General features: G+C 34.0%; 1 protein-coding gene across 1 annotated transcript in view; it reads right to left on the bottom strand.

The window, feature by feature from the left end:
* Positions 1-449: 449 nt before the first annotated feature.
* Positions 450-14,584, bottom strand: part of LOC129759999 (uncharacterized) — a 155,932-nt gene continuing 141,797 nt past the window's right edge. The window contains exon 3 of the mRNA XM_055757612.1: positions 450-1,640. Within this exon, the coding sequence (XP_055613587.1) occupies positions 1,588-1,640 (53 nt within the window). The 3' untranslated portion in view covers positions 450-1,587. The remainder of the gene's footprint in view (positions 1,641-14,584) is intronic.

Genomic DNA, 14,584 nt, shown 5'->3' with positions numbered 1-14,584 from the left:
TGTCTTTTTTGTCTTTTTTGTCTTTTTTGTCTTTTTTGTCTTTTTTGTCTTTTTTGTCTTTTTTGTCTTTTTTGTCTTTTTTGTCTTTTTTGTCTTTTTTGTCTTTTTTGTCTTTTTTGTCTTTTTTGTCTTTTTTGTCTTTTTTGTCTTTTTTGTCTTTTTTGTCTTTTTTGTCTTTTTTGTCTTTTTTGTCTTTTTTGTCTTTTTTGTCTTTTTTGTCTTTTTTGTCTTTTTTGTCTTTTTTGTCTTTTTTGTCTTTTTTGTCTTTTTTGTCTTTTTTGTCTTTTTTGTCTTTTTTGTCTTTTTTGTCTTTTTTGTCTTTTTTGTCTTTTTTGTCTTTTTTGTCTTTTTTGTCTTTTTTGTCTTTTTTGTCTTTTTTGTCTTTTTGTCTTTTTTGTCTTTTTTGTCTTTTTTGTCTTTTTTGTCTTTTTTGTCTTTTTTGTCTTTTTTGTCTTTTTTGTCTTTTTTGTCTTTTTTGTCTTTTTTGTCTTTTTTGTCTTTTTGCCCTTTTTCTGGTCTTGCATTGACCAGGTGAATCTATAAAAAAATAATTCAAAATTTTCCACTTTGAGAAGGGTAAATTTTTTAAATGTGCCTATTCACCTTTTGAATTTTGTAGATCCCTTTCAAGGTTCAAAACTCGAATGTTTCAAAAAGTCAGTTCAACCACGTTTCTCGACGAAAATTAATATCCTTGCCAGAAGAAGTGATGATCCGATGATTCGGGGGTGTGAAACAAATTTGACGATTTCCTCCCTTCATGTGTGTGAATGCGTCTTTCGATATGTTCCATCTATGAGAGTAGGTATATTATTTTTCCTTTCCGTTTTCCTTATTTTCCTTTTATTTTCATCTTTCACGCCAGCCGCACCAAACATTTGCCGGGTTTCTCTACTCGCTGGCTGCGGCAGCGGCAACTCCGGGGAGTTTAATTTATGTTGTCTATTACCGTCAAATATGTCTGTCTGGTCGCGTTGCTGCTGACATTGAGGCGTATGTGCGGCAAAATGCGACTCGAGTTGAATTGAGTTGAGTCGCGTTGAGGGAACTCGAGAAACCAATATTCGTACATTTGTAGCCGGAAAACAGATCATCTAATGCACCAAATGTGCGGTTCGTCTGCCGCCTTTCTCTGTTTCTACTTAATAGTGCAGCGGCATGTAATGCATTATTATTAGACACAGACACTGCACGTATGGATTCTGTTAAGTTTTGTCGGGTACCGAGAGAATGACCGATTTCCGCAGAAATTTGAAGGGAGAACACCGAGAGAAAGGGGGCTTCGAGTTGACTTAAGTAATTGATGCCACTTTGTTGAAGGGAAGGCGGAAAACAGCCGCCCCTTTCGATTTCGGAACAAACGAAGGTAAGCTGGAAGGAATGATTGAGTGGAAACCGATTCTCGCTACTGCTAGACGACTAATCAATGGAACCCTCTGACTGTTTGATTAGCTTAAGTTAAGTCTAACAGTGTGGGACAACTCGAGGGGACGACCAAAAGGAATGGAACTAGAATTTATTCTAAAATTTAGGAATCACTCACTTCGATTAAAATTGATTGATCTTTTTGATGTTTCTAATTTACCATCAATTTTGTTTTGAGCTGAAGTTTGTTTCCGAGAAGTATTTTTGTAGTTTACCTGAAAAAGAAAGAGAAAACTTTATGTTAGAGTATGACTTTTTAAAAGAAGAATTTTATTATTGAAAAAAAAACGAGAAAAAAACGTTTCTAATGAGGAGACGCTTCTGACATATTCCGGACCGCAGAATGACAATGGCCTATAAAGCTGGTGTCTTGGCATCAAAAAACTTGTTTCATTTACTTCTGTTCTTGCTCTACTCTTAATTGTCGGTGCATAGTTAATTTCATACAACCTTTTTCTACGTATAGCTCTTCTCATTGCAACGCGCTACATAGATTCTTGTATTCCGACCGGGATAATTGTCTCGTGAATTTTAGCTTCTCTTTTTTCACAAACTAAAACTTAGTCACTCACAAATCGGCGAAGCGTTGGCCTTCAGGGGGTTCTGTGATGAAAAATGGTGATTTTGACTTTTCGCTTGGGTTTTAGCCAGCCAGACACTCGTGGTTTTCACGCGATTTGAATAGTTGTCTCAGAAGCGTTGTCGTCTCTAACGTAGCTCTAGCTATCGAGATCGCTTTTCTAGGTTAAGTGGGCTTATCATTGAAGACAAATTGAACCTGATAAGCGAAACTATTCACATAAAAAAATCATACAACTTTATAGTTGAGAAGGTGCATCGTATTTCAAAAGTTAATGTGCTGAATTAAATTTGTTCTAGAAAAGTAATGAACTCACTAGTTTTAAGGTTGTCAATTTTCAGTAAAAATTATCGAGCGAACGATAGTGCTCTCAAATCTCTAACCTAAAAGTTTAAAAATGAAACCATTTTTGAATGAAACCGTAAAGTTCCAAAAATCACCGAAAATACCATCAATTTTTAAAAAAAATTTAAAACAAAAATACAAAGAACGAGAATATTTTAAAAAAAAACGGTTATTCGATGAAAACTACCGATTTTCTGATAATTTTAGCAAATGGAAAAATCTTATATGGAAATTTTAGTTGTATTTAAATTTGTTTACACAAGCTATTGCTCCTCCTCCCCTAGGAGCGTGGAGCGTCACGTAATTAATGGATGCCTCCTAAGAGAGTACGTCTCGATGGTCGAGTGGTTAGCTTGGTAAGACGGTAATCGCTGGTCCACTGATGGCATGGGTTCGACTCCCATCTCGGTACTGGGTGTTAAATGCTAATCTTAAGTTGTCCACGTCATTTATTCAGTCTGTAAAGCCTAAATCGGCTAAGACGGTGTATGTCTTTTTAAGAAAAAAAAAAGAGAGGATTACGCATGTGTCAACATTTTCGATTAGAGTTTCATCTTTGAATTTAGAAGCGATTAAAATGCTTCTAGAAAACAGACTTTAAAGAACTTTAATTTTCGGACAAAAAATTATAGAAATCTACCCTGTCTGTCTGTCTGTCTGTTCCCTATAAACTCGGAAACTACTGAACCAATTAGCTTAGCTTGATTGACTACTCACATCCACCTTCAATCATTGAACCCGAAATGCTTCTTCATATTTTATAACAAAAAATATTCGTTGGAAAGGTTCACATTGCTTTTTATTCAAAACATATAATTTTATGATAAATTATTCGGTTCATATTAGTATAACGGTTATGATTAATGCATTTCGAAAACCATGATTTCAGGCGTGGTTTAGTAGAATAAATTCCACATCACCAATGGTTGCTACTCCGTGATTGACCGAGGCCATCAATTGTGTTCAAAGGTCAAAAGAATGGTGCTTGGGATTAGCAGCTCAATCACAACGCACAGAACTGATGCTCTCTCTTTCAATGTCAATAACGGCGCCGGCCACGTCCTAGCAGTCAATAGATAGTTGAGAAAAACAGAGAAAGGGATGAAAGACATAAATTTACGCTTTAGGACTGAGGTTACCTCTGCATCCTAGCAAATAATTTTTGTTGGGAATTTAGGGGGAAGGATGTGATTAGGAGACACTTTTGACTAGTGTGATCTAATATGTTCAATCTTTTTATCCTACGCTCCTTTTCTTAAAGATTAAACTGCTTCATAAGCACAAAGGATGTTATTCGTTGAAGATTATTTAAATTTAAATTAAGGATTTAAATAAATTAAGGATCTTTCAATGGAATATACGTAGCATGAATGATCTGGAAAAATTCGATAATTTATTAGAAATTCTAGAACAGTCTAAAGTTGTGTTTGATGTGATTGTTATTTGTGAAAGATGGCTTGTAAACGATGTCTGTTCATTATATAAAATTCCTGGTTACGCCTCTATTTTTTCGTGCCGCAATCAATCGAATGGTGGCCTAGCTATGTACATTAAAAATAATTTAAAATTCAAAACCGTTCAAAATATTTGTATTGATGGATTTCACAACATCTCCGTAGAGTTGACCATTAACGGGCAAATTATTGATGTGCATGGCATATACAAACCACCCTCGTTTCCCTTTAATACCTTCTGTGATAAATTAGAGTGTCTGTTGTCCTCCGTGCCTGACAATCATTCTTGTTTTATAGTCGGCGACCTGAACGTTCCCGTAAATGTTACAAACAATAATTCTGTGATAAAATATAAAAACCTTCTCGAATCATTTGGCTTTCTGTGTACCAATACTTTAACCACTAGACCTATCAGTGAGAATATTTTAGACCATGTAGTATGTAAGTATTCGAATGCATCTAATTTGAAAAACGACACGATTCATACAGATCTAAGCGATCATCTCCAAGTAATTACTACCTTTGATTTGAAATCAGACAAGCAACAGATACAATTGAGCAAAACCATTATAAATCATTTAGAACTAAACGAAAAATTTGGGAATTATTTGAGAGAGATTGGTGAAATTAGAGATGCTAGCACATGTATTCAAAATATTGTGGCAACTTATAACTCTTTGCTTACTACTTGCTCCAAAAAAGTGACTAAGTCAGTGAAGCTCAAGGGTAATTACTGTCCGTGGATGTCTTTTGACCTCTGGACGTTGATAAAAATAAAACACAATTATATCAAAAGAGTGAAAAGGAATCCTGAAGATGCTCACTTAAGAGAAATGCTTAACCATATCTCCAAGAAAGTTGAAGTTACCAAGAGAAACTGTAAAAAGAACTATTACGCAAATATTTTGAACAACACACCTCATTCAAAAATTACATATTTATTATATTTACATATTATTATATTTACATATTATTATATTTACATATATATATATATATATATATATATATATATATATATATATATATATATATATATATATATATATATATATATATATATATATATATATATATATATATATATATATATATATATATATATATATATATATATATATATATATATATATATATATTTATATATATATATATCCATTTTAAAGCCATTACTTTGACGCATCTGAAAATAAGCTTTGCATTTACACTTACCCCAATATAAGGCACAAACGCTAACTTAGAAATTTGTTTTTGCCAACATTTTTGAATATTTGAATTTTAAAGAAAAAATTAAAAACGCTGAGAATATATTTAGTGATGTAACTGATATTTTTTTTAATATTTATATTTTTTGCTTTAATAAATTCATTAAAAAAAAGAAATTTTGCACGGGATGAAATCGATTATTTTCATACCATGATAAGTGCTGTTTGGGAAAACTTCAAGCTTTAATGTCTCATGTTTATGTCCATGTTTGGCATATGGCGAAACATTTTTTTAACATAACTTTGGCGCAAAATGGATAGATATTCAAACTGCTTCGAAGGGCAAGGATGGTGTAAAAGGCTGTTTGAAAATGTTTACTGTAAATTCTTTTCATTGTTTTTTTTCAAATTTCGATTGCTTATTTTTTTAACTCCAAAAAATACATCATCTTAAGCTAATCAGGGGATGGAAGTGCTCATAATAAAGAATTTTAGGAATATACTCAAAAAACTGTCCCGATTCACGCTATTGATCAGTTTTCAAAATTCTATTTCCATAATTACAATGTGCAATAAATTCCAATATGCGAATCTTTTTCTTTCAATTAGAAATTTATGTAAACTCGAGCCGGGTAAATCAGCCTACCTTCTTCAAGCAGTGGGGGACAAAATTGGAAAAGATGGGGGAGCTCCCATGTAAGTTTAAGATAAAGAGCTTTTCAAAGAAGGGACCACATTTTAAAAGAGGTTTTTTTGCGTACGGATATTTGGCATAACTCAAAAATAGATGTGACAAATGTTTTTATGGAAGATCGTTACTTCCCACTTTGAAAAGAAAGGTGGAAAATCCATAAATATTGACATTATTTGAGTCATTATGAAGCTTTAGTTAAAAACAGAGTACAAATTTCAGATCTTGAAAAACAAGTTTAGAGATCAAGCTTCAGTAAAAAATATATTCCATCTTTGAATTGCAATTCAGAACTCCAGCTGCAGCTCTCATTTCAAAGTTGTTGGTTCTAAACCATGATGTGGTTTGATTTAAAAAAAAGTGCTTACAAAAATCTAAATTTGAATTAATTTTTACAAATTACATTTATTTTTGCAAGGTGTAGCAATGCACACCGGATCAGCTAGTCTTATATATAAAAATGGAGGCGATTTTTTTGTAACACCATCACGTATGAATGGCCGGTCGTAATGAAGTGAAATTTGGTATTCGAAGGTTTTTCGGGCCAGAGATGGTTTGTGTAATAGTTTCAAGAATCTCACTTTTTATGGAAGGGGGGCTCCTATACAAAATCAACTAGAAACGGGACAAAACTGGAACAACTTGAAGACGATTTTCATGAAAACTGATTCACGAGCACGAAGTAGTTAAAGAACTGTTAACATTTTCCAACGATTTATTAAGGAACGGGTAAAACGAAGGGATTTATATACAATTTTTACTGCACAACTCGAGAACTACAACAGCAAACGGAATCAAATTTGGCATGAAGTGAAATTTGAGTACGAGAAATGCTTCTATGAATATTTGGTATCCCTCACTCCTTCAAAGAGGTAGATGAAAAGGGGGAGGGGGTCTCCCTTACAATTTTCAGTATAACTGGAGAGCTGATTGAGCAAATGGAACCATATTTGGCATGCGAGGGTATTTGGATGGATTTGGAAATGTTTCTATGATAAATTGAAGCCACATCTTTTTTCAGCAGAATGATATAAAGGGGAAAAGGGGGGCTTCCATGCAAATTTTTTGCAGAACTCGATTATTAATCGAGCAAATGAAACCAAATTTGGCATCAAAAGGGTAATTGAGTTTGACCCATCCATTCAATGGAGAAAATCGATTGGGGGGTGGTAGTCCCTTTCAAGTTTATGCAAAATTCAAGAATTTACTACGCAAATAAAACCAAATATAGCATGGGATGGTATTTTAATATGAGAAATATTTCTATGTGAACAATTCCTTTCTTGCAGTAGGAGGATAGAATTGAGAATATAGGAAGGGAAGAGGAAAGCTTGCATTCATTTTCATTTTTTCAATTTCAATTCAATTTCAAATGGACAAAATTTACCAAAATTTTCAAGTGATTAGGTACATAGGAAGAGGGAGATGGGCTCAATACAATTTTGTTAGCATTTGTTCTCAATTTATGCTAACAAAGTCATCAAATGGAAACAAATATGGCATGGAAAGGTATTTGGTCACGAGGTATGTTTCTACGATTGTTATAGATACTTACGCTTTACAGTGTAGAGAGGGGAAGAAAGGAGGGGGCTCCATATAAATTTTGTTCGAAACCTTAAAAATTTATCAACCAATGAATCTATATTTGATATAAGAGGATTTTTGGGTAAGAAAAAAAAATGATATTAAAGAAAACTAGTTTAGGCCATCTTTGTTTTGCAATTCGAAACTACAGCTGCAGCTCTTATTTTATAGCGGTGCTTTTGAATTATGTTATAATTTGATTTAAAAGAATGCCAACAGAACAAGAAAAATTTGACTAATTTCTTAAAATATCGATTTTTTTTAGGTATAGCAAAGCACACAGGGTCAGCTAGTAAAAATATTAAAAATGTGAAAACTGAACCAGATGTAGTTGAAATCCAAATCTACCGTATTTTCTAAAATTTTTCAAGCCTCATGCAAAGCTTTAAAAATTAACAAGTTAGGCTAAGCTTTATTGTAGTCATAAACAATTATGTGTAAAGTAAAATATGATAAAAATTCAATCCAGCTACAAATAAAGCATTTTGCAGAATTTTTTTTCGTAAGAATAGTGCTTTTTTAATTGGCCGTTTGTTGAGAAAAAATCTGAAAATTTTGAAAAAAAACACATCGAAAACCTATTTTTTTGCTAACGGTACATTGTGTTTGCAACTACAAACGTTTCCCAGAGTTGAATAGTTTTAAAGATTAACGAACACCGTAAAGTTAGTAGGGCAGTTTTCATAAAGGAGTAAAAGAAAAAATCCCCTAATTACTATTTTATTTCCGATGTTATTGGGGGTTTGACAATTCAAAGTTAAGCGGAAGGCACCATCTTGTCAGATAAGGAAATTTGAGTACTTCTTGCTTAGCCCTTTCACCGAGTACCCATATTGTGGGGGTTTCATGTGATTTTCAGTGAATAACAGCATATTAGGGTTAAGCTAAGGTTGCCAGATTGCCCGGTTTTATCCGGGTTTGCCCGGATATTTGATACAAAATTTGGGAACAGTCCGGCCCGGGCCGCCCGGATTTCATTAGAAAATGCCCGGTTTTTGTCCGGATTTTTTCACTTTATTTGGCAAATCAAACAAAAAATGAATAAATTGTGTTGTTAATTTTTTTTATTAAGCCACCAAAACAAAAAATTTTGGACAGATTTTGAAAAAATAATCATGAAAGGTTTTTTCGAAGCCTAAAATAAAATTTAAAATCTGTTTATATATTTTGATGAAAGAAATATTTTTTCAATTGTTTTTATCTTGATTTTTGTTGAGTTATTTCTGGGTTTTGACAAAATTTGATCGGATATTGCTCGGATTTTTGGTCGTCAATTTAGAAATGGAAAGCCCGTATTTTGCCAGGTTTTTGAAGAAAATTGTCCGGTTTTTCCGGCCCGGATACGTGCTGAAAAAAATCTGGCAACCTTAGGTTAAGAGGTAGCCGTCATCTTGGATTGCAAGATGGCGCTAGATAGCAAAATTCGACTTCTTCTAGATTAGCACTTCAACCCAATACCCAGATGTTTAATAATTTACAGAATTTTAAAGTGCATCTTGGATTTTAAGATGGCGTCAGATAGCGAAATTCGTGTACTTTTAATTTAGCCCTTTTTCATATTGTGGGGGTTTTGTGTGATTTTTAGTGATACACAGAATTTTAAAGTTAAGCAGAAGCCACGATCTTTGATTTCAAGATGATTGAACTCGGAGTAAACTCGCGGAAACAAGAAAAAATAGTGTATAACAAAAGCTTTATTAAAGCTTTGTTGACCAAAAAATTACAGCATAATGATTATATTGAAGCCTGAAAAATTTATCATGATGACGATTCTGGACATGGACCAGATTTTAGCTTTATTAGAGTTCTGGTGATGTGAAGAATGCGCTTTAGCTTTTTGTGAAGATTACTTACGAACTTGTGCTGAAAGTAATAAAGCTAAAAATGTTACTCTTGGTTAGGGTTGTCTAATGAAGGTGAAATTTGGTACCGATTCATATTTTGGTAAATATATTGAGGTAAGGATGAATCATCCCTGCGAATAAAAATCTAAAAAAAAGGAAAATAAATAAACGGATTGAGCAAAAGCAAAATTAGCGCTCTAAAAACCTCCATATGGCTGAAGATTGCGACCCAACTGAAAATAAAACAGTTACTAAAAGTGTTTAAAAGTTTACTATAAAGAAAGATGAGGAAATCATGGTCAGTTTAAGATTCTTTGAAAAACTTAAATTGTATTCAAAACCAATCCTATCGACACAAACAATTTTCTAGTTTAGACATTTTACAAACAGTAGAATAGACGACTTTTGTTAGTAGGTATCTAAAAAAAAACTTTTATTAGAAAAAGTATAGGATCAAAAAAAATCATAAAAACGGTACTCTGTGCAACCTCTCCAATTATAAACTTCACAATTAGTTTTTTAAGTATGCTTAAAAAAGATTTCTACTTAAAAAAAACTCTAAATATCAGATATAATAATCGAAGTCAGATATGAGAATCAAATCATTTTCATAGCCAACAAAAAATTGGGAACACCTGGGATTGGGCTAAAACACGTCAACTTCTTGAAAGGCGGCTAGAAACGTGCCCGGAGCGCTTGCTACCTTCCAACCGTGTTTGGCTAAGTAAATCTTTAGTTTATTTCCAAATGGATGAATTTTATGACGAGACATTTCGTAATCAGGGGCAGTGTAAGTAAACTCTCGGTCCCATCAGCGCCATTCCGTGACACTTGGCGGTGAGGATTAGTAGTTGAAGTTTTTGGGGCCCGACCTTGGACAGTTACTCTGGTTCATCAACCGACCTCCACCCCCACACCTGAATGAAGCTCAGGTGAAAATAATAGAATCAATTATAATCCCCCTACTAAGCGTGGGGAGTAAGTGTGAGTACTCACTCAACACTGAAGAGAAAAAAAATGGAAAGAGAATCTCTGACCTTTACCCAGTTCGTGTTCTATCGATTGCTAGGGAGAGAGACTTGAGTTAGGTGCTTGGAATTACACGAACGCGAACCAAAAATAGTTACTGGTCCCAAGTTGCTCTCTTTGATAAAAAAAAACAGTAGCAATGGAACGGTGCCAAACAAACCAGCCAAACGCGACGTCCATTATGCTAATCTATTTTGCAATCGTCACCAGAACATTTGTCTTTGCCGGCTGGGCCCACAAACTTGGTACAATCTAAACTAGCAAAAAGGGAGATGAGGTTGATGTTTTTGTTTTTGTTTTCATTGTGGCGTGCCTCATTACCATCATCATCATCTGTCAAATATATGTCATCTTCCACGCGTTGGGCGCAATTTTCTCTGGCTGACCTACAAACAAAGCTGCTGCTGCCGGGGACGACTTGAAGCTCGGAGTTCCCCCCTTTTCGGTTTGGCTTGGGGTGCGTGATCTGCTGCTTTGAAAACTTTATTTCCATTGGCGTGGAGCTGAGCTGAGATGATGATGGTGATTTTCCGAGTCCCTCTAGACTTTAGAGAGCGAAGCTGAAAACTATGCAACTTTTTTAATGGCGTGTTAGTGGAGCATAAATAAAATTTTGTGACAGTCCCAGACAACCTTACAGGAAAGCAAGCGGTTCTAAACCCCTAGACTTTCAAGTGTCAGACAGGAGCCGAATCGCAGAGGGGGCGAAAATCTTTGATTACATATTTATTTATTCAACAATCCGATAATGGTGACCACTCGATACGACTCCATCCCGAGGAGGATGGGAACATTTAGATTTGTTATCCCGGATCGAGAGCTTCAGATTGCATTTAGAAAGGACACAATTACTTCGTTGAAAAAAAAAACGAGATCAATCTCAACCTTCAACGAATCAAGGTTCCAAACCAAATTTATCCAACAACCGAATTTGAACTACACCGTTGAATAATTGCAGCGAAAACGCTATACGCTAGATTCGATATCGAATATCTGCATTTTGATATGTGATTCTGACATCTCATTCTTACACCTGATTCTTATTTCTGATTCTGATTTCTGAATTTGGTATCTGATTCCGAAGTCTCGTCTTGGTATTTTTATTAGATTTTTAATTTAAAAGTAAAAACGATGTTCGTTCTTATAAATTCAACGTTACAATCCGTTTTGGACCTTTTTCAGGGATCGAAAATATTTTGTTTATAAAATATTTTGCCGATAACAAATGAATGAAATTTATCAAAAAAGTTTCTTTTTCTTGTTAAGCTCGACTAGGTTGGTCGTGTGAAGCTGTCTTATAATCTGTTTTCAAATGTTTCCAAATTAAATTGTTTTTATATGTTATAACAAAGGGGTAGTTTTTAACTTATGTTGCATGATCCGATTATGTAACATGGTCAGATCTTGTCATACGGTCGGATTTTGTTGCATGGTCCAAGTGTGTCGCATGCTCATAATATGTTGCATGGTTAGTAGACCGCTCCCATGTGTTTTTCCGATTCCTTTTTGCTCTCCAATCATCTGTGTTAAATATCAGATGATTTGGTTCATCCCTTAATTAGCGCAACGGTTTTTAAATTTGTATGGAAATTAGTATGGGGAAAGTTTTTTTTTCAGCTTAAAATCGTTAGGGAAGCGATTTTGGGTTTTATGCAAAAAGTAACTTTTTCAATGGATTACTGCATTCTTATACTTCAATTTTTACTAAGGTTACTTTCAGCTAGATGGTACCAGAAAAAAGTTAAAGCAATCTGTAAAAAAAAATCATTCTTAGTAGATCAACAGTCAAAACTGTCAGCAGCACTGAAATCATGAACTTGCATGCAATATGCCTATTTGAATTCTTGAATACAAGCTACTGCGTGGCATACACAAAGGCGTTTTAAATCGGGTAACGCAGATAGAAAAAAAACTATGTAGAAAGTAAGATACAAACTTTTTGAGATTATTGGAGATACACGGTGATAGATGTGGTGAAACGATCCCGAAATTCACAACCAAGTTGAAAAATAAGATTAAGTTACGCATGTGGTATACCTTTGCATACCGCGAGCGGTCAAATGACGGCAAACACTTTCCCCTAAAACTCTCTTCTACAAAACCTAAAACCGATTTTCTACAAAGTTTATAGTTTTGGATAGCTCGTAATGTGACTCAAATACGATTTTCAGACAAAATTTAGCTGCAATTATTTTTCTCAAAGTTATTCAAAGTCGAAGAAAAAAATTCGAAAAACAGGCTTCGGAAAAAGGCTATAAATCAGTTATTAAGTACTAGGAAAGAATTTCACTTAATGCCTGAGAACGCTGCGCTCCAGTGCAAAGCCAAATCTAGGTGCTAGAATAGTCTCAGAAAAGGCAGATTAATAAAAAGCAAAAATAGAAACAACTACCTTTGAAAAGTCGTCAAAAAATCTGTGTTTCGTGTTTTAGAAATCTAAAGATGCCAAAATGTCAATAACGTCAAATTTCCATTTCACTTTACAAGAATTTTCAACTGTAACGGGAACAGCTTTGTCGGTTGATTTAATAAAAAATTACGATTTTTACACCAATTTTTTTACATTTTTAGTGGCCATGATCTTAAGAAATTTTCAAAAAAATATTTCCATATGTGTAACATAAGCATCTAACTTCAGCGTTCTCAGGCACTTAGTGATTTTTTTTTTCGAGTACTCAATAACTGATTTATAGCCTTTTCCCGAAGCCTATTTTTTCGAAAAAATTAACTTTAGTTATGGTTTTGGACCTGATTTTAACATTTGAAAAAATTTCATTTCCTGTGGATTCTGTGAATCAGTGAAAACAAATGATTCAAGAGGTTTTTTACCGAAATCGAATGAAAATAATTGTCAATTTCATGAATTTTTAGACTACTGAGAGAATCTGATTTGACAAATAACAATTCCGCACTCACTAACACCATCACATTGTTTATATAAACTATCATGTGCTAAAAGTTGAAAAGGGACTATATGAAAAAGGAACCAATATCAGAGTTCAGTTACTTCAAATTATTTCTACCAAAAAATCAACTTTCATACGCACCGTTGCCGTCTTTAACAAACTGCGCAGATTGCACCTATTTAGACCCCCGTGCAAATAATTTGCGCGCAGTAAAATCTGCTCACAGACCTATACATAGACAATGACAGATATCGATATTCTTTACATCTTTGGATAAATTGTATTAAAAACAATTGCGACTGGTGTGTCAGTAAAAATTGTCAGTGAATCCATAATTTTTTGGCTAATTTCAGTAGTTCGTAAAACGCCCGAAATGCATGATTTATTTGTTCCACTAACATTCTTGTACCCGAATGTACAGAATGCATTCTGTTTTCTGTTCGTTTCTTTTCATTTGTTGATCGGTCAATTTTCGTTATTAAACTCCTTGGTTCGCATTTCATAATAATTTTCCCCAAAACAATAACGATTGTGCCGTTTGGAAATGTGATTCGAAAATCAGAAGCGAGCAACGGCTAATTTGAAAAACTGACACTGGTTGTCTATGTGTGAATCAGTGCGAAAATATTTCTGCTTGGAAATTATTTGCACGGGAGTCTAAATAGGTGCAATTTCCGCAATATATAAGTTATGTTTTTTTTTTACTGTAATAATGGTGCTTTTTCTCTAAATAATTCCACCATAGTGTAAAGTAAAGTTATTAAACTAGTTTATGAAGAATTCAACATTATTAATCTTCACATGTTAAACGGACTGACTTTGGACTAATTTCTGACCGATTTCGGGCCGATTCGGGACCGTTTCTTCGATCTGGGAAGGAATAACTTGCATGCAAGTTTTCAGCCAGCGATGCCATGAGTGAAGTAAACTCGTCTGAGTTTTTAATAATTTTTTTCTTAATTCCAAATATCTTTGTTGTGTTACAACTAAGCATCATAGTACCTTCACATCATTTGTAGAGATTAATTCGAGGAATAGTATTCAGCCCTTTTTTTATTTTTCCGAAGTTTCTGTAAATCTGTAGCGATTTTTGAATAAAAAAAATTGATTCCCCATGTAATTCTCCATACAAAATTAAAACTCGTTGCGCTAAATCAGGACTCAATGTATCGCCTCCAAACTTTACAGAGATTTTTGTGTGTGAAAATGCCATCAAAAAATGGTATGGGAGTTGTAATAACTTATAAATTTCAGATTTCCCATACAAAGCCTGCAGCGGTCTAATGGTCAGATCTTGCCACATGGTCGGATTATGTTGCATGGTTCGGCTATCAGTCAATTAAGAAAGCAAGGATCAGGCTTTTCATTTGATCATCCAACGCTTTTACCTTCAGAGGATCATCATAAAAAACGAAAAAATGTTCAAAAGGAGTGAAAATTTCCATAAAAAAGTGGTCGTTTTAGCTGAAAAATTTATCCCCCAAGAAACCTTATTTAACAGTCGAAAATTTATAGCAAGAT

This window comes from Uranotaenia lowii, chromosome 1, assembly GCF_029784155.1.
Source record: "Uranotaenia lowii strain MFRU-FL chromosome 1, ASM2978415v1, whole genome shotgun sequence".
Classification (NCBI taxonomy): Eukaryota; Metazoa; Arthropoda; class Insecta; order Diptera; family Culicidae; genus Uranotaenia; species Uranotaenia lowii.
This window is presented reverse-complemented; position numbering and strand designations above follow the sequence as displayed.